This window comes from Juglans microcarpa x Juglans regia, chromosome 5D, assembly GCF_004785595.1.
Source record: "Juglans microcarpa x Juglans regia isolate MS1-56 chromosome 5D, Jm3101_v1.0, whole genome shotgun sequence".
Classification (NCBI taxonomy): domain Eukaryota; kingdom Viridiplantae; phylum Streptophyta; class Magnoliopsida; order Fagales; family Juglandaceae; genus Juglans; species Juglans microcarpa x Juglans regia.
Window position 1 is genome coordinate 4,332,188 of NC_054602.1, and position 23,925 is coordinate 4,356,112.

The window sequence follows — 23,925 nt, forward strand, 5'->3', positions numbered from 1 at the left end:
AGATTTCTTCCTTCAAATCCCCATGTAGAAAAGCATTCTTCACATCCATCTGCTGGAGAGACCACCCTTGCGATGCAGCAAGTGCCAAGATAGTCCGAACAGTAGTCATTTTCGCAACAGGTGCAAATGTCTCTTCATAATCAATACCATACTCCTGTCTGTTCCCAAAAACCACGAGACGGGCCTTAAATCTGTCCAGTGAGCCATCAGCTCGAAACTTGACTGAGTACACCCATTTACAACCAATAGGTTTGACATCAGAGGGACAAATTACAAGATCCCAAGTATGATTGTCTTGAAGAGCTTGAATTTCCTCTTGCATAGCCTGCTGCCAACACGCTTGGGTGGATGCCTGGGTATAAAAGTGAGGAACAGAAATAGTGTCAAGAGTGGCAGTAAGCGATATGTGAGGAAAACCATACCTATCCGGTGGATGTGTAACCCAGATGGAGTGCCGAGGTATAGGAACCGCAGAATCAGATGATGGATCAATGTCTGGAAGGGGCGTTGAAGAAGGGGGAAAAACATCGATGATACACCATACCAGGTTGAAAAAGCTTAATAGAAGAAAACACATCATCAAAAGCGGAAAGAAGAGTAATAGGAGGATCAGAAATAACCTGAGACTGAAAGAAATATTAATTTTCAAAGAAAATCACATTCCGTGAGATTCGGGATTTATTTGCATGAGCATCATAACAAACAAATCCTTTCTGAGTAGGACTATATCCCATAAAGGCACATGTGACAGATTGTGCAGCAAGCTTGTGATGCTCAACAGGTGGCAGATGAACAAAACAAACACACCCAAAGGTATGAAATGATTGATACTCAGGAGATATGCCAAATAGTAGAAAATAGGGAGAATCATAATCTAGAGTAGCAGTAGGCAAACGATTGATCAAATAGACAGCAGTAGATAAAGCTTCTACCCAGAACTTAGAAGGTACAGAAGAGTCAATCAACAAAGTACGGACGACATCTAAGAGATGAAAATTCTTACGCTCAGCGACTCCATTTTGTTGAGGAGTATAAGGACAAGAACACTGGGAAATGATTCCCTTTTGCTGAAGAAAAGTTTGAAAAGAATGAGACATGTACTCCCCCCCTGAGTCAAAGCGTAAAGCTTTGATACAAGTATTGAACTGTGTCTCAACAAGCGCAACAAATTTTTGAAAGACAGAAAACACGTCAGCTTTAGAACAGAGAAAATACATCCAGGTGAATCGACTATAACCATCGATAAACGTCACAAAATAACGATACTAACCATGAGAAATAACAGGACTCACACCCCAAACGTCAGTATGCACGATCTCAAAACAGTTAGAAGCACGACTACCATACGCAGGAAAAGGTAAAGTTTTACTTTTACCAAGACGACAAGTAGCACAATCAAAAGATACAGAAGAAGAAAATGAATCTTTATTGCCCAAAAAACCATGCTTCATAAGATGAGTCAAGACAACAGAATTAGGATGACCTAATTTCTTATGCCAGACTTCATTAGTATTGGCAGTAGCCGTACAAGCAAGAGAAACAACATTAGGAATAGAAAACTGTAAGGGAAATAAACGTCCTATTTTAGGCCCCTTCCCGATCACCGTCCCCGACACCTGATCCTACACAAGACAACCATCACGAGAAAAGTGAACATCACAATTATTACCTACCAATTGTCCAACAGAAATCAAATTGGTAGACAATCCAGGAGAGACAAAAACATCGCGAAATGAAGAGCCCAAATTACCAACGACAGCAATAGGAAGAGTACTGCCATCAGCGACCTTGCAGGCCTAAAGCCGTAAAAGAAGACACAATCTGTTGGACCATTGCTGGTGTGAGAACAGATGAATCAGAGCTTACAGTAGGCGGCGCAGAAGATGAAGAAGAAGACTATACAGCAGCCTCAAAAGCTTGGGATTGGCGATTCTGAGGCCGTACTCGACAATCTTTGATGAGATGGCCCTCTTTCTTGCAGTAGTTGCAAACTTTCTTAGGACAGTTGCGAGCGATATGACCAAATTCCTTGCAATTGAAGCATTGCAACTTGTTCCTCCCTCTCCCTTGTGCTGCATAGGCTACATTCACAGTCTCAGAAAAGATCTTCTCAGAAGTCATACCCATCTGAGTGGATAACCGTTGTTCTTCAAGCAACAAATCTCCCAAACAAATATCCAAAGAAGGAACTGGATTACGGTTCAACAAACCAGCTCGAACGGGCTCAAATTTGGGTCGAAGCTTCATTAAAAACTGATCGCATTGACTCTCAGCATGAATTGCTTGAAGAGCCGCAAGTGCCGTAGTGGGAACCTTAGCATGAACAATGGCAGAATACTCGCACCAAATGTTAATAAAACCAAAATAAAATTGTGCGATAGGTAAATTGCCTTGACTATAAGTGCTAATTTCCAATTCTAATTGGAACTTCCGAGCACTATGATCTTGGTGGTAAATACGGTGAAGATAATCCCACATAGCCTGAGCCGTAGTAAAACAATGAAAATTGGTCACAAGGTGGGACTCAATCGTCCCCAATAGCCAAGAGATTACCTTGGCATCCTTGACCTCCCATTGAGCAAATTCTTTTTCATCAGTGGGAACTTTAGTAAAATTATCAATATGATTTGATAATTTTTCCTTTTAAAAACATCTTAAACTGAAATTCCCATGTAGGAAAATTCTTTCCAGTAAAGTGAACTATAGTATTTTCAATAGACATGATGAAAATACTTAGAGAAATATGCTCAAGTAGTCAATCAAATAAGCGGCAAGCCTAACTCAAATTAGGATCAAAATAAGCCAAACCCAAAGTCACGGTAACAAGGGGGGCCCCAAAGTCCTAAATAATTCCACGCCCAAAATAAAAGGCCCAGACTGAAAATAAAGGGCCCAAAGTCAAGAGAATAAAAGGCACTTCACGAAACAAGGGCCCAAAATCAGTTTTTGGAGAGAAATACCTTACAGACCAAAGGAGAAATACTTCGATACCTGCCCAAAAAATTACGGAAACCAGCAGAGAGACCTGACTTCAACACAGCCACCCAGAAACTTTCAGACCACCACAAAAAACCTCCACAAAAATTGCCGATACTCACCAAAGGTGACACTCGCACGTCTTCGGCCACCAGAAATTACCCAGAAACTGCCAACAAGCATCAAACTGCACTGCCCATAACAGGATCACGGCAAACCACCACAGAAGGAGTCGACCACCACAAAAACTGCCGTCTACCACAGAAATGGCTGACTGCCCCACAGCTGCCCAACCACCACGAGAAGGCACCAAAAGAAGGAGCCCACAAGGCAAAACAGTGTTCGCAACACCCAAAATAACTCCGACAGCCACCAAATACTCGAGCCCACAAGTGAAAACACCACAGACAGCTTCGACTCCCAAACAAGAATACCAAAAAACAAGAGAAAATTGCGGAAACAGAGAGAAAAAAAATTCCTCCCGTCGCAACACGCCAACACTCAAGGATTAAGACCACAGAGATGAATATCAGTGTAGGGGCTCTGATACCATGTCAAGATTGGTCTGAATACCTCTTCCATTAGGTTTCTTTCATTATTTATAGAAAAGAGTTACAACTTGCTAGATATTTCTTCTACCGATTTCTCTGTAACACGTTAAGTGTCTATACAAGTTAAGTCTATTTATAGTTAGCCTAATTCTCTGCTATACAATCTAAATATAGAAAGACCTAAATTATATACATAACAATAAGCTCCATTCAAGATGGTGACTGTTGAAAGAATATATTCAAAATAAATTCTTGGCCACCACCATTTTTTTTTATTGATAAACTAAATTTTATTGAGCATGAAATACACAAAGGCCCAAGTATACGGGACATATAAAAGAGCATCGCCTATGCGTGCTAGTTTAGCAATACAAGGAGGTCATGAAAAAACATGCCATTAAAATCAATTATAATCGACCAATGAAGTAAAGTATTGAAAAATAAAGATAAATGTTACTTAGGCACCCCCAAATTACTAAAGATAAATGTTACTTTGACCAGCACACACGGGCGATGTTCTTGTATATGTCGCCTATACTTGAGTTTTTGTCTATCCTTATGATCAATAAAATTTTGTTTACCGATCAAAAACTTTGACGAAATAAAAAACCTTTAGTACTCCCGTTGTGATGAATTAATTCAGTAACACAATCAACATCAATATATACAACAGCAACATTATACTTTACATGGAAAATCAGTCCATCCGGTGTACTGAATGCAATGTATTTAGCTTCCACAATTTTAGAAACTAAGATGAATGCCTTCCTTCAAAGGAAGAATATATAAGCATTCATAAGCAAAACACCATTGGTATAATTGGAACCAAAATGCAGTCCTTTGAGATGCATTGATCATGAATCATAGAACTTTGATTAGATTTCAGAAATGTTATAGGCAGAGCAAAATATGTTTAATAGCATTTAAGAACGAAACATGTCCAACATCTATTACACCACAATGCTATAATATCAGAGGCATCTCCTAACCATTAATGGAATTGAATACTCACTGTTGGTGTCTTAATATTGCATCATTCTCCATTCCTGTTGTTGACAAGAAGTTCACAGGATTCAAGGATCGCAAGTTTTCCTTGACCCACTTTCCATATGGATTTGACAAGGCTACTCGGCTTTTCACCTCCGTATTCTCATAAACCTGCAATTAAAAATGTTTAAGATGTATGATAAGCCTTAAGGCACTAAGAAAATTCAAAATATAGTTATGAACAAACCTGGCCACTGTGTAAATCAACAGTTATCATCATCCCTGGACCTAGACGGCCTTTCATTGTAACTTTTGACTCATCCATCGGTAGGACACCAACCTGAATAAGAACAAAAAAAAGGTTAATATCTTAAAAAAACATTGATGAAACATACTGGCCTTTTTTCAGAGAAGTTGAGACATACTACCATTAACAATAAAAGCAACAGTGAACAACATGGCTTGTTGTGTGACTTATAACACTGTAGTTTATAAGACAATCCCTTGATGTCCATAGCTGACAGATGACCCCTAAAAAGAGCCAAATCTGAGTATATTGGTGTCTAGGAAGCCAAGGAATTCTAAGCTCCAAACTAAATGCTGACCCCATCAAAATACAAGCCAGGGCTATGTTCCAATTGTCCCTAATCCTTTTGATAGTAGATCGATTTTTAGTTATAAACAGAGAAACCAAGCTTTTTTAGTTGCTCCCAGGCCCAAGTCATGCCTAAGCCTGAACATGAAAACATCGACTGGATTTCCCTTTTACCGTCCAAATAATACAAAAAAACAATCAAATCAAATAAAACACAGAACACACCTCAGATGCAACATAGACAATATTGTCTGAAGTCCGCCAATACCTAGCTGGGCGAAGTCCATTCCGATCAAGACATGCCCCGACTGTTTTTCCATCGCTGCACAGTATGAAATAGGAAAACAACATCAGCAAGAAGAATGGAAAGTTTGAAAAAAAAAATACATAACTAAGAGATAGCAACTTATTTCCTATCTCTATATCCTTTGCCTGTAGGAGTGGCTAATAGAATGGAAAGGATCTTTCGTGCTTTTTTGTGGAGAAGATTGGAGGATGAGAAAATATTCCACTTGCTTAAGTGGGACAAGATTTGCACTCCTTTATCTTTGGGAGGTTTGGGGGTTAGAGAGTTGAAATCTTTTAATATGGCGGCACTTTTAGGGAAATGGTTGTGGAGGTACCATCAAGAAGGGGATGCCCTTTGGAGGACCATTATTGATGCCAAATATGGGAGTATTTGGGGAGTTTGGTGCTCAAATAAACTAAGAGGGGCATACGGTGTGGGAGTATGGAAATTCATTTGAAATGGATGGGGGGCTTTCTCCAGAAATTTCAGATTTGAGGTGGGTAGGGGTAACCGGATCAGTTTTTGGCATGGCTTCTAGTGTGGAGATGATGTCTTGAAGAATCTTTTCCCTTCTCTTTTTAGGATTGCCTTTGATAAAGGTGCTTCTGTCTGATTATATGGATAATTCTCCTGGTTTTATTCAGTGGTCAGTGAGATTTATTAGAGACATCCAGGATTGGGAGGTGGGGAACATTACAGATTTTTACAGCTTGCTCTATGCTCTAAACATAAAGTCAGGAGGGGATGATAGATTGCTTTTGGATTCATCCTGAAAATAAGAAATTCTCGGTTAGATCTCTGTACAAGGTCATGGTGATACATTCTCCTGATTTTTTTCCTTGGAAGAACATTTGGAGAAGCAAAGTGCCTCTCAAGGTGGCTTTCTTTGTTTGGTTGGCTTCTCATGGGAAAATTCTTACTATTGATAAGCTGAGAAAGCGTGGTATAGTTGTAATGGATTGGTGCTTTATGTGCAAAAAGTGTGGAGAACCAGCGGATCACCTTCTTCACCATTGTGATGTGCCAAAGGCCTTATGGGATGAGGTTTTGGTTAGGCTTGGCATTGCTTGGGTGATGCCCAAGAGAGTGGCGAATCCTTTGGCTTGTTGGAGAGTTATTCAAGGCAATCGACAAATTCCGGCTGTTTGGAAGATGGTACCTCTATGCCTTATGTGGTGTATTTGGAATGAGAGAAATGGGCGCTGTTTTGACAATAGAGAACGTTCAATTGGGAGGGATTCGAGATTTTTTCTTTCATATGTTGTTGCTTTGGGCTTTGGTTATTGTATTGGATGGGACTAGCCTTAATGACTTTAGTGCTGTTTTTCTGGCTTTAGTTTTGCAATTAGGTGTTTTCTCTTGTATACTTCCTTTGTACTTGAGCTATGTCTATTAATGTCGATTAATAAATTTTCTTACTTATCAAAAAAATAAAACAGAATGTGAAAGAAAATGGAAATTAACAATATATATTCCTTTTTTAAGATCCAGGACATAATAGGTAATAATCATAGAGCAGTGACGAGCAAATGGCTGAATTGCTTAGATGGGTCGTGCCTCAATTTGGTGGGATCAAATCCACATAAATACAGGTTGGTAATGCAATCCTAATTCCTACTACTCTGCGACAAAGGCATTGATGGAGAACTTCTATTCTTGATTTCACAAAGGCTTTCTGCCACATAATTTGAGCATGAAACAACTGATGTTTCACCTCAGTTACAGAAAGTCCATGATAGCATATTATCTTATACTGGGACTATAATTTTCGGAACCACTTATAAAAAAAATGAAACTAAAACTGGCACCCTAAAATGATCAGGTATATTATGGTGCTGTGGACCAAAGTGGCTTCAACCGAGACTTCCAGAATTCTGTATCCTAGTTGACAGCAGTGATATAGCAGCATTTGGCCAAATCAATAGTGCTATATTTGGCAATGCTCCACTAGAGCTACATTCCCCCATATTATTAAACTTCTCAGTTCAGCATTTCCTCTTTCATTTTACTCATAAAAAAAAAAGGTTCAGCATTTCCTCTTCTTCATTTTGTCAACTAGGATTATCATCTGGCGATAGAGATTCTAGTGGTATGGAAGATGGTTCCCACAATGCTACCTCCAGAAGGCTCCTCCATTTGACCGAAACCCAACCTCCCTCTGTTATGACTGGCTTTTCCTCCAATCTCCAAACTGCCGCCAACTTCTTGCAGTGCAACTGCCATTTTCTTCCACCCCTTCCCCTCCATTTCTTCGGGTATGAAGATGATATTTCATCTGCCACCACCTCCATACTCCACTAGTGCCATGTATCAACCGTGAGCATTATAACATCTCTAACCAATAAAACTTCTACTACCCATGAGATTGCAAAGAATTCCTTCTTCTTGCCAATCGAGTATTCCTCCACCATTTTAGTGAATCAGTTCACCGTGTACATCCCCAAGATCATCTCCTTCAGAACCTTCCAACTTCTCTCTGTTATAAGAATCGAACTACTGCCTTCCGCCGATAATGCAAACACTTTAGACTCAATAAGAAGCTGTTTCAAGAATCCGATCATTAAAAATTGCAACTCCCTACTAATCAAAACTTTTTTTTTATCAATACCCTACTAATCAAAACTTGAAAACTCGTCGTTAAGCACCAGGAACCATCATTGGTGAGAAAGGTGTAAGGAGAGAGAAGTTCCTATATACTTCAGTTCAAAAATCCCTGTGGTTAAATTATATCTGTTTATAGCAATATAAACATGATCTGCTACCTATAATTATTCAGGCCATCCAAACTCATTGATTACCACAGATCTGAACCCTATCCCTACGAATCATGATTAAGATTTCCAGCAAGCTCCTTAAAACATAAAATAAACGGTAGAAGCAATTCAAATTTTGATTGCATCAGCCAATCTCCCACCTGCATCATATTATTTAATCTCCAAATCCTCAGATCCTCATTTTGGCCAATCAATTACGATTGACTTCCTTGTATCTGTTTCAGTGGCTCAACTTTCACGATTTCCTTGTGTCTATTTCTAGATCCTAACTAGGTGTTTGTTGTTGTATATGTCCCGTGTACTTGGGATACAGCTATTCCTCTGTTAGTATTAATAAAATCTCTTCTACCTATCAGAAAAAAAAAATGGCCAATCAAAGTAGACTTAGGTACACTTCAAACGCTTGTTGATCTAGAAGTCTTACTGATGATTTATCATTTCATTAAAAAAGGACCATACTATTCTTAATGCACTAGGTAGTCATGAGGGATTACTACCAAAGGGTGCATACCAAATTGATCCAAGGCTCCTCACACAGACTAGAGCACGTAAGATATTTCCTTATTCTTCAATTTATAAGTCATGGCCTTTTACCAAACAATATCAGTGGCACGAGTCCATATTTTAGTTACTGGAATTTATAACCTGAAAACTTCCCAAAACCATGAACTATAAGAGACACTAACAAGAGAATTGAGGTCCTTTAAATTGCCTTTGGAAGTGTTACCTGAATAAGAGTAAAGCAGGTCCATCCCATGCCTCCATCTGACCCTTGTAGAAGTCATAAAAATCAACCACCTAAGGAAACATAAAAATTTCACCACTTTCCATGAGTGATATCAATTTAAAATTACAGAAAGTTCAGTGTGATCAAGAAGTAGAAAATTACATAAAAACATGTTGGTAAAAAAAAAAACTCTCTTTTTGATAGGTAACTGGTCAAAAAAATTTGGAGACTAGATTCATGTGATTTGACTTAATTTAGATTGGGGGAAAATTTTGAACAGACTTCACAACCACCATAAGATTGCTGCTAACTGGGACATTGTATCATGGTATAAAGTGGAAAGAAATAGATATCGCAGTACAAGATTTTTTATTTGTTCGCACTCTCAAGGGTATGTAAATTGTGAGCACAAATACCTCAGGATACTTGATCGCAAGTGTTGGATGATTCTTGTATGCCTCTGGAACAAGAATCATTAGAGCTTCCTCAGGAGTACGGCCACTCTTTATTAATAACTGGACAGAGCATAATGAAGGAACTATTGTCAGGCAAAGAAAAATAAACTGGTCAAACTTAACAGATATAAATAAGAATGTCAAAAGGACAGACATTGACAGATAATCAGGTTGGCCACGAAGTTTATGTTTCAAAGAAAAAAATACATTGGATAGGGAGAAAATCCTCCAGAAGCTCATGAATGTCCCAGAATATCATTAAAAACATATTTAGATCAAAGATTCACTTCAACATGGATCATCAATAAAACACACTCTTTCAGGCACCAATAAAAGCTGGCAATCAGTATAAAAGAATAGGAATCTTTCAAAATTACAAGCAACTTTCAATTTTGCAAAGTTCTTTTTTTTTTTTTTTTTTTTTTTTGGGGGGGGGGGGTGTATCATAATTTTGCAACTATTTTTTTTTATAATTAATAAAGTTTATTGATCTTCAAAATTAGGCATAGCCCAAGTACACAAGTGGTATACAAGAGAAAAATACCTAATTATAGCCTACGAAGAAAAAAAAGATGCATGCAAGTCACTAAAATTTTTTTGATAGGTAAAACGTTAAATGCAGGTCAATAAAATTACCCCCATCTAATACAATAGTCTTAGCCCAAAGTAACAGAGTTTGGAAAAATGAGTCTCTAATCCCCTCCAATGAGCGTTCACCATTTTCATAACACCTTCCATTGTATTAAATTAACAGCCCAAAGTAACAGCGTTCACTATTAATTGCCTACAAATAGGTAAAGTTTTTACTTTATATGCTTACTTGCTAGGATGGCAGCCTGTCATTATAAGTTACAAACTTGAAGGTTTCAGGAATAAACTCCACCAAGAGAATATCCTCTGAAACAAAATTCAACTTCTCATACTTTTGTCTTTTAAATAAACAAGGGCTCCTATGACATATTATTAAAATGACGATAAATGTGATGGCTCGTACTTCTGCTGTACTATCAAGATTTGCAGAGTCTGACGCCTTTGAGTTTCCATATGGACAAATTTCATTTTCACGTCCATGCCATACTGGTGACTTCAATGAGGACTCTCGAGATTGCATCCAGTTCAAGTTACCCTAAACAAAAATTCCAGTGTCAAAATAAATAAACTTGATTCTAAATCATATATGGCGTTTGCAGCGTAATTTTACAGAAAGAAAAATTCTATTCATCATCCCCACACACCACACTTTTTTTTCTTTTTTTCTCTCACCAAATGTGTGATATATGGATGATGAGTAGAAGAATTCAATTAGTGCAAGAAGAATAAAACCAAAAAAAATAAATTAGAAAAAATAAAAATAAGTGCGGCGTGTGAGGATAATGAGTAGCAAAACTTAGAAACAAAACTCCCATAGATAAGAAATTTAAACCTGTATGGTATTGATTTCTCCATTATGTCCAAGTAATCTCATTGGTTGTGCAAGAGGCCATCTGGGACTAGTATTTGTGCTGTACCTTCGATGATAAATAGCAAAAGGGGATGTATAAAGATCATTTCGAAGGTCATAATAAAATGACCCAAGAACTTCTGAGCGAAGCATTCCCTTGTAAACTATTGTCTGATTGGACAAAGAACAAAAATAAAGCTCATTTCCCCAACTTTCTGAGCCCACTGCTCTTTCAATCAATTTTCGGCAGATGTACAGTTCGCGTTCAATGTCATCAACATTCTCTTCTTTCACAACTTTAACAAATACCTGCTGTATGTTGGGCATGGTTTCTTTTGCATAGTAACCAACTACAGAAGTATTCACAGGGACAGGCCTCCATCCAAGCACCTCAAGACCCTCTTGTCTAAAAGTATTTACAATAACTACAGAAGCAATAAGGTTTAAACATCAATTAACAGATTACATGTACAAACTAACAAATACAAACACTCATTTTTTCATTTGTGTACTGGCACATAGATAATAGATAGGCAAACAGATGGTGTTACATAAGTAGATATTAAAATAAATGGAAACGAGCAATGAATATTTCACAGAAAACTAAGAAATGAATGTATTAAAAGACACATATTGTATAAAATTAACAAAATGGCATATATGGAAATTGAATTATGATCTTTTGGATATGGTTGAGTATATCCTTTTGTATACCTGTGTTGTGCCCCTTTGCACTCTTGATAAAATTTGCATTACTTATAAAAAAAACTATATAAGTAAACAAATCGCTTTATTTGACTCAAAGCACAGAAGGTACAATCTCCAGCCGTGAGTGTTGTGGTGCCAGGCGTGGCCATTTCAGTGATCTGCAGAGACGAGGGGGAGATGGCTGCGTACTGTTGGGGTCAAATGAGGAAAATATTCTAAGGGTGCTAGATGATATGGAGGAAAAAGTTGGGACTTTATTAGATGAAATAGATTGGCTGAAACGCTGCGTTAAGGGTAACGAGGTGCTGAAGATGGGCATGGGCCGTGATTCAAGCTTTATTGAAGGGAGGGGCTTGAGCCGCGATTCGGGCCAAAGGGAGATGAGCGCAGGGAGAGGTCATGTGGAGCAGTTAGTCTCACCGGTGCTTGTGATGGGCCCTGGATTGGGCCAGGCCGTAGGCCCAAAGAAAGGCTGGAGGGCTAAGCAGCGGGCAACCGATATTTCGGCCCAGGTTCCGAGTCATCCTCCGATGGCGCTGATAAGTGCCTCGCCGGTTTCCACACCGGCACAAAAAGAACCGTCAATCGCGGTCAACCACTATGGTGAGCCGGTAAAGTCACTCCGACAGGAGGATTTGGAGGACGGCGAGATGGCAGAGGAGCTGGTAGTGGTTGAGACCTTGAGGGTTGATCCCCCATCGTCGTCAGGTGGGTTGTTGTTGGGGAGTGCACAGACTCAGTCGTGCGTGGTGGTCGAAGGCCCAAATGTTGCTCATGCGCATTTAGTCTCGTCGGCAAAGGATGGGTTTATGGTTGATTTCTCGTCGCCGCCTCATGGGCTATCTTTGGAGAATGCACAGGCTCTGTCGTGCATGGTGGACGGAGGCCCAATGGTGATTCCTGTGCATTCAGATGTGTCGGAGCATGACCTCTCGTTACTAAGGTCTCCAATAGACTCTCTATCATTGGAGATGGTTTCTTTTGAGGAGAATAAGTTTGGGGATGGGCTTGAAGAATTAAAATTTTTTGCTCCTGCCAATGGGGAACCAGATTCAGTGTGTGGCTCGGAATTGGCTTTTTTTACTCCTGCCAGTACTGGTGAGGAGGGGCCATTCTAACTCCTTTGTCTACACTCCCTCCCAGTTCTAATTATGGGAGTTGTTCATCAAAGTGGGTTTTCAAAAAAGTAGAAGAGATTCAAGTTGTCATTGGGATTTCGTTTGGAGGTTACAAAGAACAATTTAAGGCTCTCCTCGTAGCACTTGAGGCTAGCCATTCAAAGTCAGCCTCAAAGCAGGATAGGAAACTTAAAAAGTTAACTTACTCCATTAATTATGATGTGAAAGAAGGGAGTGGCGAAAGGGATAGATCGAGAGGGAGGGGCAATATAGTTTTTTTATGAAGTCTAAGATTTTATCATGGAATGAACGAGGCTTAATGATCGCAATAAACATCTTCGTATTAAATCATTGTTGCGGATGTGGAAGGATGATGTGGTGTGTTTTCAAGAAACAAAGTTGCAATTCATTGATAGGAAAATTGTGAGAAGTTTATAGGGGTGCTTGTATGTGGGTTGGACTTATTTTGCCTCTTTGGAAGCCTCGGGTGGAGTGTTACTTATGTGGGATAAAATAGTGGTTGAGTCGATTGAGGAGTGTTTTGGAAAGTTCTCGGTTGCAACTCTATTCAAAATGTGGTTGATGGATGGGAATGGGCATTTGCAGGCTCATAAGGTCATAACGTAGATAGGGACAGGAGAAGGTTGTGGGAGGAGTTGGCGGGCATATACTCCTTATGGGATGTGCCGTAGTGCATAGGGGGTGATTTTAACACTATTCACTTTCCTAGTGAGCAATCAGGGCACTGTCGACATTCTATGGCCATGGAAGAATCCAGCAAGTTCATTTTTTATCTGGACCTCATGGATCTCCCTCTAGTAGGGGGCGAGTACACTTGGCCAAATGGGCGGGTTTGGTCGAGATTGGATAGATTCCATGTATCTTCTTTGTGGGATGCTAAATATCCGGAAGTCAGAAACGACTAGCTCGAGTCAATTCAGATCATTTGCCTATCCTTTTGAATTGTGGGGGTATTCACTGGGGGCGCCGGTATTTCAAGTTTGAAAACATGTGGCTAACAACGGGGATGGGTTTTGTAGAGATGGTGCGTGCTTGGTGGTCTTCATATCAGTTTATTGGTACTCCAAATTACATTCTTGTAGGCAAGTTGAAGGCACTGAAACAAGACTTGAAGAAGTGGAATTTGGAGGTTTTTGGTCACATTGACAATCAGAAGATTACACTATTGGAGGAACTGCAAGACCTAGAGGATAAAAAGTTCTTGGGAGATAATTCGGAGGAGGTGTTATTGAGGAAGGGCATGGTTATGGCAAACTTGGAAAGGGTTTTGTTGTCAGAGGAGACTTCACGGCGTCAAAAATCCAGGAACCTTTGGTTGAAAGAAGGTGATAGGTGTACGAAGTTCTTTCACAAAGTGACTAATTCACATCGGTGTAACAATGCTATCGAGTCACTTTAATTAGGTTCTTAGGTGCTATCTTCTCCTCCCGAGCTAGAAAACCATATAGTATAGTACTATGAGACCCTTCTCACAGAATCAGTTCCTTGGAGACTGAAGCTTGATGCCTTGCATTTTGAGGCAATTGACTCGCAGAGTGTGAGTGTTTTGGAGAGACCTTTTGTTGAAAAAGAGATTTACAAGGTCATATCTGGCATGGCTAAGGATAAAGCGCCGGAGCATAATGGTTTTTCAATGGGATTCTTTCAAACTTGTTAGGACTTTGTGAAATGTAATGTGATGCAGGTTTTCAGTGAATTTCACTCTTTTCAAAAGTTTGAAAAATCCCTTAATGCGACCTTTATTGCTCTCATTCCCAAGAAACACGGGGCTTTGACTATTGAAGACTTTCGGCCTATAAGTTTGGTTAGTAGCGTATATAAGATTATCTCGAAGGTTCTTGTTAACCGGCTTAGCCCGATGTTGGAACATATTATTTCCAAGTCCCAGAACGCATTTATTCGTGGGAGACAAATTCTTGATTCGTGGGATATGGTGTGGGTTTATGGAAGTATAAATGGAAGGGGTGGCCATGTTTTGCAAATCAAATTCGCTTTGTACTTGGTGAGCGCATTCGAATCAGATTTTGGCGGGACGTGTGGTGTGGAGACCACGCATTGGAAAGGGCTTTTCCGGCCTTATACCGTATTGCAATTAATAGGGAGGCTTCAGTGGCTGACGTGCGTTTATTCTCTCATGGTGCGCACCAGTGGAATATTCTTTTTAATAGGGATTTCCATGATTGGGAATTACTTATTGTTTCAGAATTTTTCAGCTTACTATATTCCATGGAGACTCCTATAGCACAACAAGATAGTTTGAAGTGGAGGTCTAATAACCGCAAGTTATTACAGTTAAGGCGTATTATAGCATCTTGACAACACAACTTGATATTACTTTGTTCCCTTGGAAGAATATTTGGAGGTCTCTTGTGCCTTCTAAAGTAGTTTTTTTGTTTGGAGTGCTGCTCTTGGGAAGATATTGACCACGGACAACTTGAGAAATAGAGGATATGTAGTGTTGGATTGGTGCTACATGTGCAAAAAGAATAGAGAATCTGCGGACCATCTCTTACTACATTGTGAGGTAACAAGAGTGTTGTGGGATGAGATCTTTCTAAAGGTTGATGTTGCTTGGGTTATGCCTATGAGGGTGGTGGATTTGTTGGGTTGTTGGTCAAAGATGCAAGGCTGTCATCAAGCGGCAGCAGTGTGGAAGATGATTTCGTTGTGTATTATGTGGTGTATTTGGGGGGAAAGGAATGCGCGTTGCTTTGAAGATAAGAAACGCACAATGACCAAATTGAAGAATTTTTTTCTCCACACTCTAATGTGTTGGTTTTCCACTATTGTATTGCATGGGGATAATGTTCAGGAATTCTTGTCTTTATCGCTTTTAGAATGTATTTAGGAGTTCTTATGTATACTTCTTATATACAAGGGCTATGCCTATTTCATTCATATATATAATATCTATCTTTTACTGATAAAAAAAATTAAAGCATCTGGAAACTGCAAAACCTGCAGAGGCTATATTGCAAGACTCTTAACTATGTGGTGTACTTAGAATGACCACTTCTGAGTTGCAGAACATGATCTTTTTAACTCTCACCCTTCTTGTTTCAAGTAATGTGACTCTATACCCATACCAATCCTTCCAAGGCATGTCAAAGGCTCAAGAACCATTGACTAATATATATGTAATCCTCATCAATCAACCAATTTCCAATTATATTATCTTATTATTTGTATATATGAAAATATAAAGGCAAAGAGAGCCATAAACAACATTCATGAAGAGACACACGTGCTTGTATCAGAAAACAAAATGAAATGAGTCAAGCACACTTGATCCAAACTATAAAAAATAAATAAATAAATAAAACCTTGTATCAAACTACTTAAACACACCTTTTTTGGCTTCTTTCAATAGGTCATCATCTTTGGGAAGGAAAACCATTCCAACACCAGTATGCAACTTATCAAAGGAAGCAATCCCTTGCTCGTTAGCCCAGTTGTTAAATAGATCCCAGGGAATAGAAGTCATCAATCCTGAACCATCACCAGAGTCATTATCTGCTCCACATCCCCCACGATGCTCCATGCAGCTAAGAGCTGTGAGAGCATCCTTGATTATCCCATGGGATCCTTTGTTGTCCAAATTGGCAATGAATCCAACTCCACAAGCTCCTCTTTCTGATATTATATCATCCAACTTTGCAACCTGCCGAGCATGAAACTAGGTCATGTAGACAGACATGCAGCAGTTCATCTCACAAGAAAAACAAAGTAATATCACAGCACATCAAAGTGCAATGCCAACTCCAAGTTTGACTGAAACAATTGGCAGAAAACACAAAATCTGTGTAGAACCTCTAGCATATCAAGATCATTGCATCTTTATCTATTATGAGGTCCTCAAACACATGAAGAAAAAAATGATAGGGTAATTAAAGGGTACTTGTCTTGTTTTACCTCTTGAAGCAACGATGGAAGAAGATCAAGTTGCTATATTTAAGTAGTTTTCAGTTTTGACTTGAAGCTTTCCATGTGTATGATTCGTGTGTAACATTGGATTTAGACCTGTATTACATGATTTTGAAGTCATTAGGATTGTGGAGTTAATTAACTTTTCCATTTGGTTTTTCTTTTTATGAGTGGTGGTTAATTTTATAATTAGTAGTGTAGCAAGTCAAGGAAGGTCCAAGCCACATGTGGACCCATACTCCAAAAAGACTAGTCAATATTATAATTAGAGTCTCTTGAAATCGTTATGAAGGGCAAGAACTTCTTCCTCCTTACCAGGTTGGGATTTCATTCACTAACTTCCTATACTCAATCAGGGTAATACAGATAGATCTATAATTTTTACATCTCCTGCAAATTAAGGGTGTTTTGGTAAGACTAGAAGTTTCTGAGTGTCTTATAACTATTTACTCGGTGTCCCACGATCATGATTAACATCCCATGATACTGTTTGGAAAGTTTTTTTTTTTTAGTGTTTTTGCTGCTACTGAATGACTATGAGTTACTCCCAGATTGCATATAACTGATCCTCATTCCCAATTAGTCGATAAGCATCCAAAAAATCGACCCTATTTATCTAAAGAATTGAGCTGTGTGTGTCAAACACAAATGTTCTCGCTCTTGAGTTTAGCTTCTAAGAAAGCAAGAAAAGAACTTCCAAAACATTATATATGTTACCTATATCAAGTATGCAGCGGTTTAGTGCATCTCAAGAGACAATCTATATCCAATACGAAAGAAATTGTGAATTATATTACTGTAGTAAAGTTTTTAGTTCCACGAACTAACAAATGAAAACGACGCGGAACTTCTCTCTGAAACTCACTTCAAAACGACATGTTTTGCGGACACATCAACGAAAAAAAAAAAAAAAGGTTCTTCAAGCGATTGATAATTGATATGTGAATCTTGATTCCATTCCATTTCACCAAAAAATTAAAAGAGGATCTCAGTTTTTTTAGCATTGAAAAAACTCATTTATGGAAATGAAGCCCAAACACGTTCTCCGAGTCATCACGTTCTCCAAGCGCTTAAATAAAAGCAGCAATCAAAGCAAACGTTCAGAACTCAGTCTCATTCATAACCGCACCTTCGGTTTTAAATCAGAAGCAGCATCCGGTTGATCATGCAAGGCCGTACTTGCACGTCCAATATCGAGGACGGCTTTGGCAGACGACGACCTCGTCGCCACAAAATGCGGGAAACTCCTCGCGCCCGAAGACGCTACGAATTTCCGCCTCGTTCGCTTCGATTTGCAATACAATCCGACGAAATCAACGAACAAGCGTCCATCATTTGACTGGACAATGGAAGGCGGTCGAGAGAAGGAGCAACCATTGGAGTGGAAAAGCTGAGCAACAGGAGGGACTGACCGCAGAGCCATAGAGAAGGGGGAGGGTGGGGGGGAAGAGAGAGTGAAAGAGGATCGGGGTGTGGTCGTGTGGCGAAGGGAATGTGGGAAATGTGGGGATGTGGTAGAAGATAAAAGGGAGAGAGAGGTCCGGAGCTACCAGCCTCACACACACCTCTGGCGTCTACTCCTCTCGTCTCTCTTCCGTTTTTCTTTTAGTTGATGTTGCCTCTCAGTTCAGAGTTTCTCTCAAGTGCGTCGCGGCCCACGCTTCTACTATGTGACTGATGGTTTATTACATTTCGATATCCTTGCAACTCTTTTATAATTATTTTACAACTTATTTTACAGTCAAATAATAATTATGCTTATTTATTAAAAATAATTTAAATTTTAAGTAATGCTAGATACAAGCTCCAAATAGATAAGTTTCATACAAGTCTTTTATAAAACAATGAGTCTCACTAATAAATAATAGTTATTTTTACTTTTTTTTAAAGTAGGGTCTACTTTTTTACAAAAGTTTGTATGGGACTTATCTATTTGGAACTTGTACAAATCATTTTTCTTAAATTTTATATTAATATATTTTATTTCAAATAAATATATTGTCATTTTTAATTTTAATATTCTCTCATTTTGATTATATCAAGTTCAAAAACGTAATAAATTGAAATTTGTGTATATTAGATATGTGTATAATTAACCTTATTTGTGGAAAGTATATTGTATAATTAATTTATATACTCTACTAATAAGATGGTCAACCTCATACCATTTCCAAATGTCACTTCTAAATTAGAACAAAATTATTAGATAAAATAGGAAAACGATTTTTTTTTTCTCAAAAGTCCGAGTAAATAAAATATATTTTGCACTTCTTAAAATTATTGTTCATTTTATATCCGATCACTTTTTGATGTTGCACTCTTAAATTGCCACTTTTTATTAAATAGCACCATTATTTTTTTTTTACTAATTTAGACAATAAATAGGTAAGCTAACAATGTTAATAGCATTATAATTTTAAGTGTCGAATTTTTAAGCTGAGAGTTGAGACTATTTTTGTAGAGTTTAACAATGCAATGTTCTAATAATGATTAGTTGGAAGTGAAATGCGTATGTTGGGCTCCAGGAGAATCAAGCTGAGGACTGCTGCTTGGGAAAATTGAGTCGAACTCAACCCGAGTTGAATCCCAACAATATTATAATAAAGTCGTCGTTAGCTTTATTTTGCAAGGAGAAAATTATTATTTTGCAGCACTACAAATTTGCAGTCATCCATTGATATTTTATTATTATTATTATATATTTTTTATTTAATTATTAAGCAAATATTTTTTTAAAAAAATTAAGAATATAAAAAAATATGTAAAAATAATAATAAAATAAATAAAATATCATTTAAGACTCCGTTTAGATAATAGAGTGTTACGAGAATACTTTACTATTTATTATTTTATCATTAATTTTTACTTACCTTTCATTATTTGTTATTACTATCTATATTATTTAATATTTTTTTATTATTATTTATAAAATATTTAAAATTATCCCACTATTCAATGACTATTTTAGATATCGTTTAGATTTAAAAATAAGTTAAGATAAATTATGAATAGTAATGAGATTTATAAGTTAAAGTTAATAAATAATAATAAATAATAATAAAATTAATTGAAATTAATTGTGAATACAAATCAAGCATTAATCTTATCAACCCCGACGGTGTAGCACGATTCTTTAAAGGGATATTTCAACTCAGTTGTGCCTTGAATTAAACACAGCGTCGAGTCGTTTCAGGCCGATCGGTTCTTTAGCGGGAACAATGACCGGTGTTTTCTGGACATCCGTCCGTCACCATGAGGAATATCCTTTCTCGCGCGAGTAGAATGCCTGTTTTGTCTGCCTGAAGTAGTAGGTCCTGGATAGTTGACTGACGTGGATGCTTGAGGAAGAGAAACACTTGGAATTTTGTAGGATTTGCTTGGTTTCTGTAGGATTAAAGTCTGCATCTCTAACAGAATCTTTATTTTTTAAAATAATATTAAATACAGTTATAAAATGCAAAAATACAACATATTTTTTAAAAAAGAATAGAATTTATTATTAACCAATTATTGATTTTATATAAATTATTTATTTTTATTTTTTTAAGTATACTTGCTCAGTCTATCTTCAAATATCATTTCTCATCCTTATTAATATATTACAAGTGCTGATACTAGCATTGCGTGGCCTTGATCCCGGGTATCCTTTCTGACGGGAAAGTCGACTATTGGCCCGAAAAATATGAAGATTCGTAATGATGTTGCATGGTCGGGGACACCCATAAAATAATTTTTTAAAACATTAAAAGAAATTAAAATGCACTATCAGTCTATGAATCAAATCCAGAGGACAAACCCAAAGGCAATCTAGCATTTTCCTTGCTATAAATGTCTCTATGCCGATTGGTAATTATAGGAAATGTTAGTTGTTATAAGATTTTGCTACCAAAATAATTTCTATGCTCAATAATTTATAAACATAAATACGAAATAGTGAGAAGTCATTCCATGCCCCCGTCTTTGAAGTTTGTGCACCTTACGCCTCAAATTCTTCCATTTTGCTTTTAGTTCTACTTCTTTCTCTTATTTTCTCGTAAAATTATGATAGTTGGTCTCGTTTGGTTATACAGTTCAGATGAAATGAAATATTTTATTAAAAGTTAAATAAAATATTATTATAATATAATTTTTATTTTAAGATTTGAAAAAATTAAATTATTTATTATATTTTGTGTAAGAATTTGAAAAGATTATAATAATTATATGAGATGAGATGAGATAACTAAACCAAACCAGCCATAAGCGATTCGAATATGAGTTGAGATAAGTTGTGAATAGTAGTAAAATTTGTGAGTTAAAGTTGATGAATAATAATGAATAGTAATGAGATAAGTTGAGATGGGTTGAGAATCCAAACGAGGTCTTAGTTTTGGTAAAAATATATATTATTTTATCATCTTTTAAATCACTATTTGTTAATGGTAGTCTGTCGTTTTCTATTCTTGTCGTGTATTCCATGTTATCTTAAGGCTGCGTTTAGATGTTAAACTAAGATGAATTGAATTGAATTGAGATGATAAAATATTATTAAAATATTATTTTTTAATATTATTATTATTTTGAAATTTAAAAAAGTTAAATTGTTTATTATATTTTGTATTAAAATTTAAAAAAATTGTAATGATGTTGAAATGAGTTAAATAAACAAAAAAGCTTAAAAGTCGGTGAAAATATGATAATTTAGAAAATAATAAATAACGTTTTTCCTTAAGAAATATGTTAGAAACTGCTTACCACTCCAGGAAAAAAGGATCAACCTACAAATTTGCTCAGAGTTGTATATCACGTTTAAAGAGCCGTCACGTGTTTAAAGATCCATTTATATATTAAGAATACAGTATTAAAATAATTTGTAAATAGTAATTAATAGTTTATAAATAGCATTGAATAATAGTGAATTAATTTGAAAATATATAAAAATAATTATATTCCCAAATAGATCCTAAATTTTTTCTTTATGTTGGGATGTGTTATTATTGCACAAATATTTATGAGTATATTAGAGTGAGGCCCCGTTTGGATACAAAAATACTCTCAATCTATCTCATCTCATCATTATAATTTTATCAAATTCTCGTACAAAATATAATAAATAATTTAAAATTTGAAAATCTCAAAATAATAATAATATTAAAACATAATATTCTAATAATATTTTATTCAACTCATCTAAAATTAACTCATTTCATTTCACATCACTGTCCATACTAATTAGTCAATTACTAATTAGACAATATGAGATAAAATGAAAGAAAGATCTAGACAACGTGTAGCTGTGTAGACGGTGTGATCTTGGACACATGGGCATCTTTGACCCCTGGGTTGGCTTTGGATTTCATGTGACACAAAATGTACGGCTAAGCACAGATAATGTCGGAGTCAGAGTGCCCTACCTCCGACTCCGACTTGTCAGAGTGGAGTCGGATTTGGACTTTTTCTTAATTTATTTAAAATTTTAATTTGACAATTTTAAGCTCTCAATAGTTAGATTTGGGCTTTTAGATTTCAGTTTTTAAAAATAATATATTTTCAATTTCAATTTTATTAAAACTTAATCAAAACTGAAAAAATAAATCATTGGACAAATTAATGTTAATATGCGTTAGTATTACATGCTATTATATGTTAATGTTTATACATTATTATTACATTTTATCATACATTAATTATTATACATTATTAGTACATGTTATTATATTTTAGTTATTATATATTAGTATTATATGTTATTATAAATTTATATATTTATGTTTATACATAATACATTAGTATTAAATATTACTATGCATTAGTTATTATATAATTAGTATTACGTGTTATTATACATTAGCGTTTATACATTAGTTGTTATTATTCATTAGTGTTACATAGTAGTAACATTTAATAGTATGGTGTTTATATATATTAAACTATTATTAGTCAATTTATTATATTTATATTATATTATAAGCATATTGTTTTATAATAATTTGCTCATACTAGCATATTATTAAATTTAATTAACAATATAATTTATAGTTATATATATATGATTAATATATTAAAAAATACATATATTTTTATAAAATATGTATAATATCAGAGTCGGAGTCGGTACATCACCACCTCCAACTTCAATTCCGACTCTGATGCCGACTTTTTTTGTTAAAAAAAATCTGGCTTATCAGAATAGCGAAACTAGAGCAGAGTTGGTATAAAGTTAGATTTTCAAATTTTTGCACCCTACTCGTGACACCGCCAAAGCTATTTGATGAGTGAGAATTGTTTGTTTAGCGTATGGGTTATTCCGAAAGGGTAGTTCTACAGACCCATTTTTCACGTGACAACCACGTGTTTATTATAATTATTAAAAAGAATAGAGAAAAGGAAGAAGAAGAAGAAGAAGAAAAAAAAACACGGGATCCTTTATTTCACAATCCCGAAAGCCCCTTTATGTTCCCCAACCTCAACAACCTGCTCCCAAACTCCAGCATCGACATCGCATTGAGTCTGCATGGCAACAAAAAAAAAAAAAAAAAAATTCCCGACGTCGTCTATGTAAGAAGCTTGCAAAAAAGCATGAGAATGCCAATTTCGATGCAGTTCCTCAAGCAAAACACAGTAAAATATTATCGCTGAGTAACAATTTGCAAAGGAGGTTGTATTAGATTGACACCTTTTCTCCCTCAATTAATTTTCATATTAGAAACTCAGGAGAAAAATAATAATAAAGACAACTTTTAAAACTCGGTCTCGGTCCAAAACAAAGAGACAAAAGTGTCTCCAATGGTGATTTCTAGTGGCTAGTAAAAATTACAGAATTTTCGAGTTTGGATTGCATCTTTTCTCCGTTTGGTTGGGTTCCTCATCGTTCTGTGTAGGCGACGGAAGGGTATGTTGGCTAGGTTTTGAGTTTGGATCGCAATATTTTAATTTTAGTTTTTAATTTTATAATTTTATAATTTATTTCCATTCCGAAATCCGAGGAAAAAAATTAGAAATTTAATACATATTATTTGACTACTCAATTAGTTTTTATTTTTTAAATATAATAATATTTTGACTATTTTTATAAAAAATTTCGAAAATATAAAAAATATTTTTTTATTAAGCTAATTAAGTTTATTTGTCAAATGTTATGTTTTCTCTGTGGACTTTTTTAAACATAGGACATGGAACTTTAGTAGAATGATATTTTATCTGAGCCGAATGAAAATTGGTTAAGAAAAGGAGAAAATAATAAAATGAATTAAGGTAACAATTTTAAAAAAGAAAAAACTCTCCGCCGACCTGTACAGCCTATTAATACTCGGTGCAGCGCCAAGAAAACAGCTACAGAAGCTTGAAAGGAAAGGAAAGGAAAGGAAGGGAGGGGAAAGG

The 23,925-nt window shown here is 36.3% G+C and overlaps 1 protein-coding gene across 2 annotated transcripts in view; it reads right to left on the bottom strand.

Annotated features, from left to right (window-relative positions):
* Positions 1-18,147, bottom strand: part of LOC121265165 (ferredoxin-dependent glutamate synthase, chloroplastic) — a 39,687-nt gene extending 21,540 nt beyond the window's left edge. Inside the window, exons 1-9 of one of the 2 annotated variants that reach the window (XM_041168664.1) lie at positions 17,696-18,147; positions 15,991-16,303; positions 10,778-11,220; positions 10,349-10,480; positions 9,316-9,414; positions 8,900-8,970; positions 5,335-5,431; positions 4,762-4,854; positions 4,540-4,685 (exon numbers count right to left, since the gene is read on the bottom strand). In XM_041168664.1, coding sequence (XP_041024598.1) covers positions 4,540-4,685; positions 4,762-4,854; positions 5,335-5,431; positions 8,900-8,970; positions 9,316-9,414; positions 10,349-10,480; positions 10,778-11,220; positions 15,991-16,303; positions 17,696-17,989 — 1,688 coding nt within the window. In that variant the 5' untranslated portion in view covers positions 17,990-18,147. Of the gene's footprint in view, positions 1-4,539; positions 4,686-4,761; positions 4,855-5,334; positions 5,432-8,899; positions 8,971-9,315; positions 9,415-10,348; positions 10,481-10,777; positions 11,223-15,990; positions 16,304-17,695 lie in introns of those variants that run through there. The other variant, XM_041168665.1, reaches the window with a different exon arrangement.
* Positions 18,148-23,925: the final 5,778 nt, after the last annotated feature.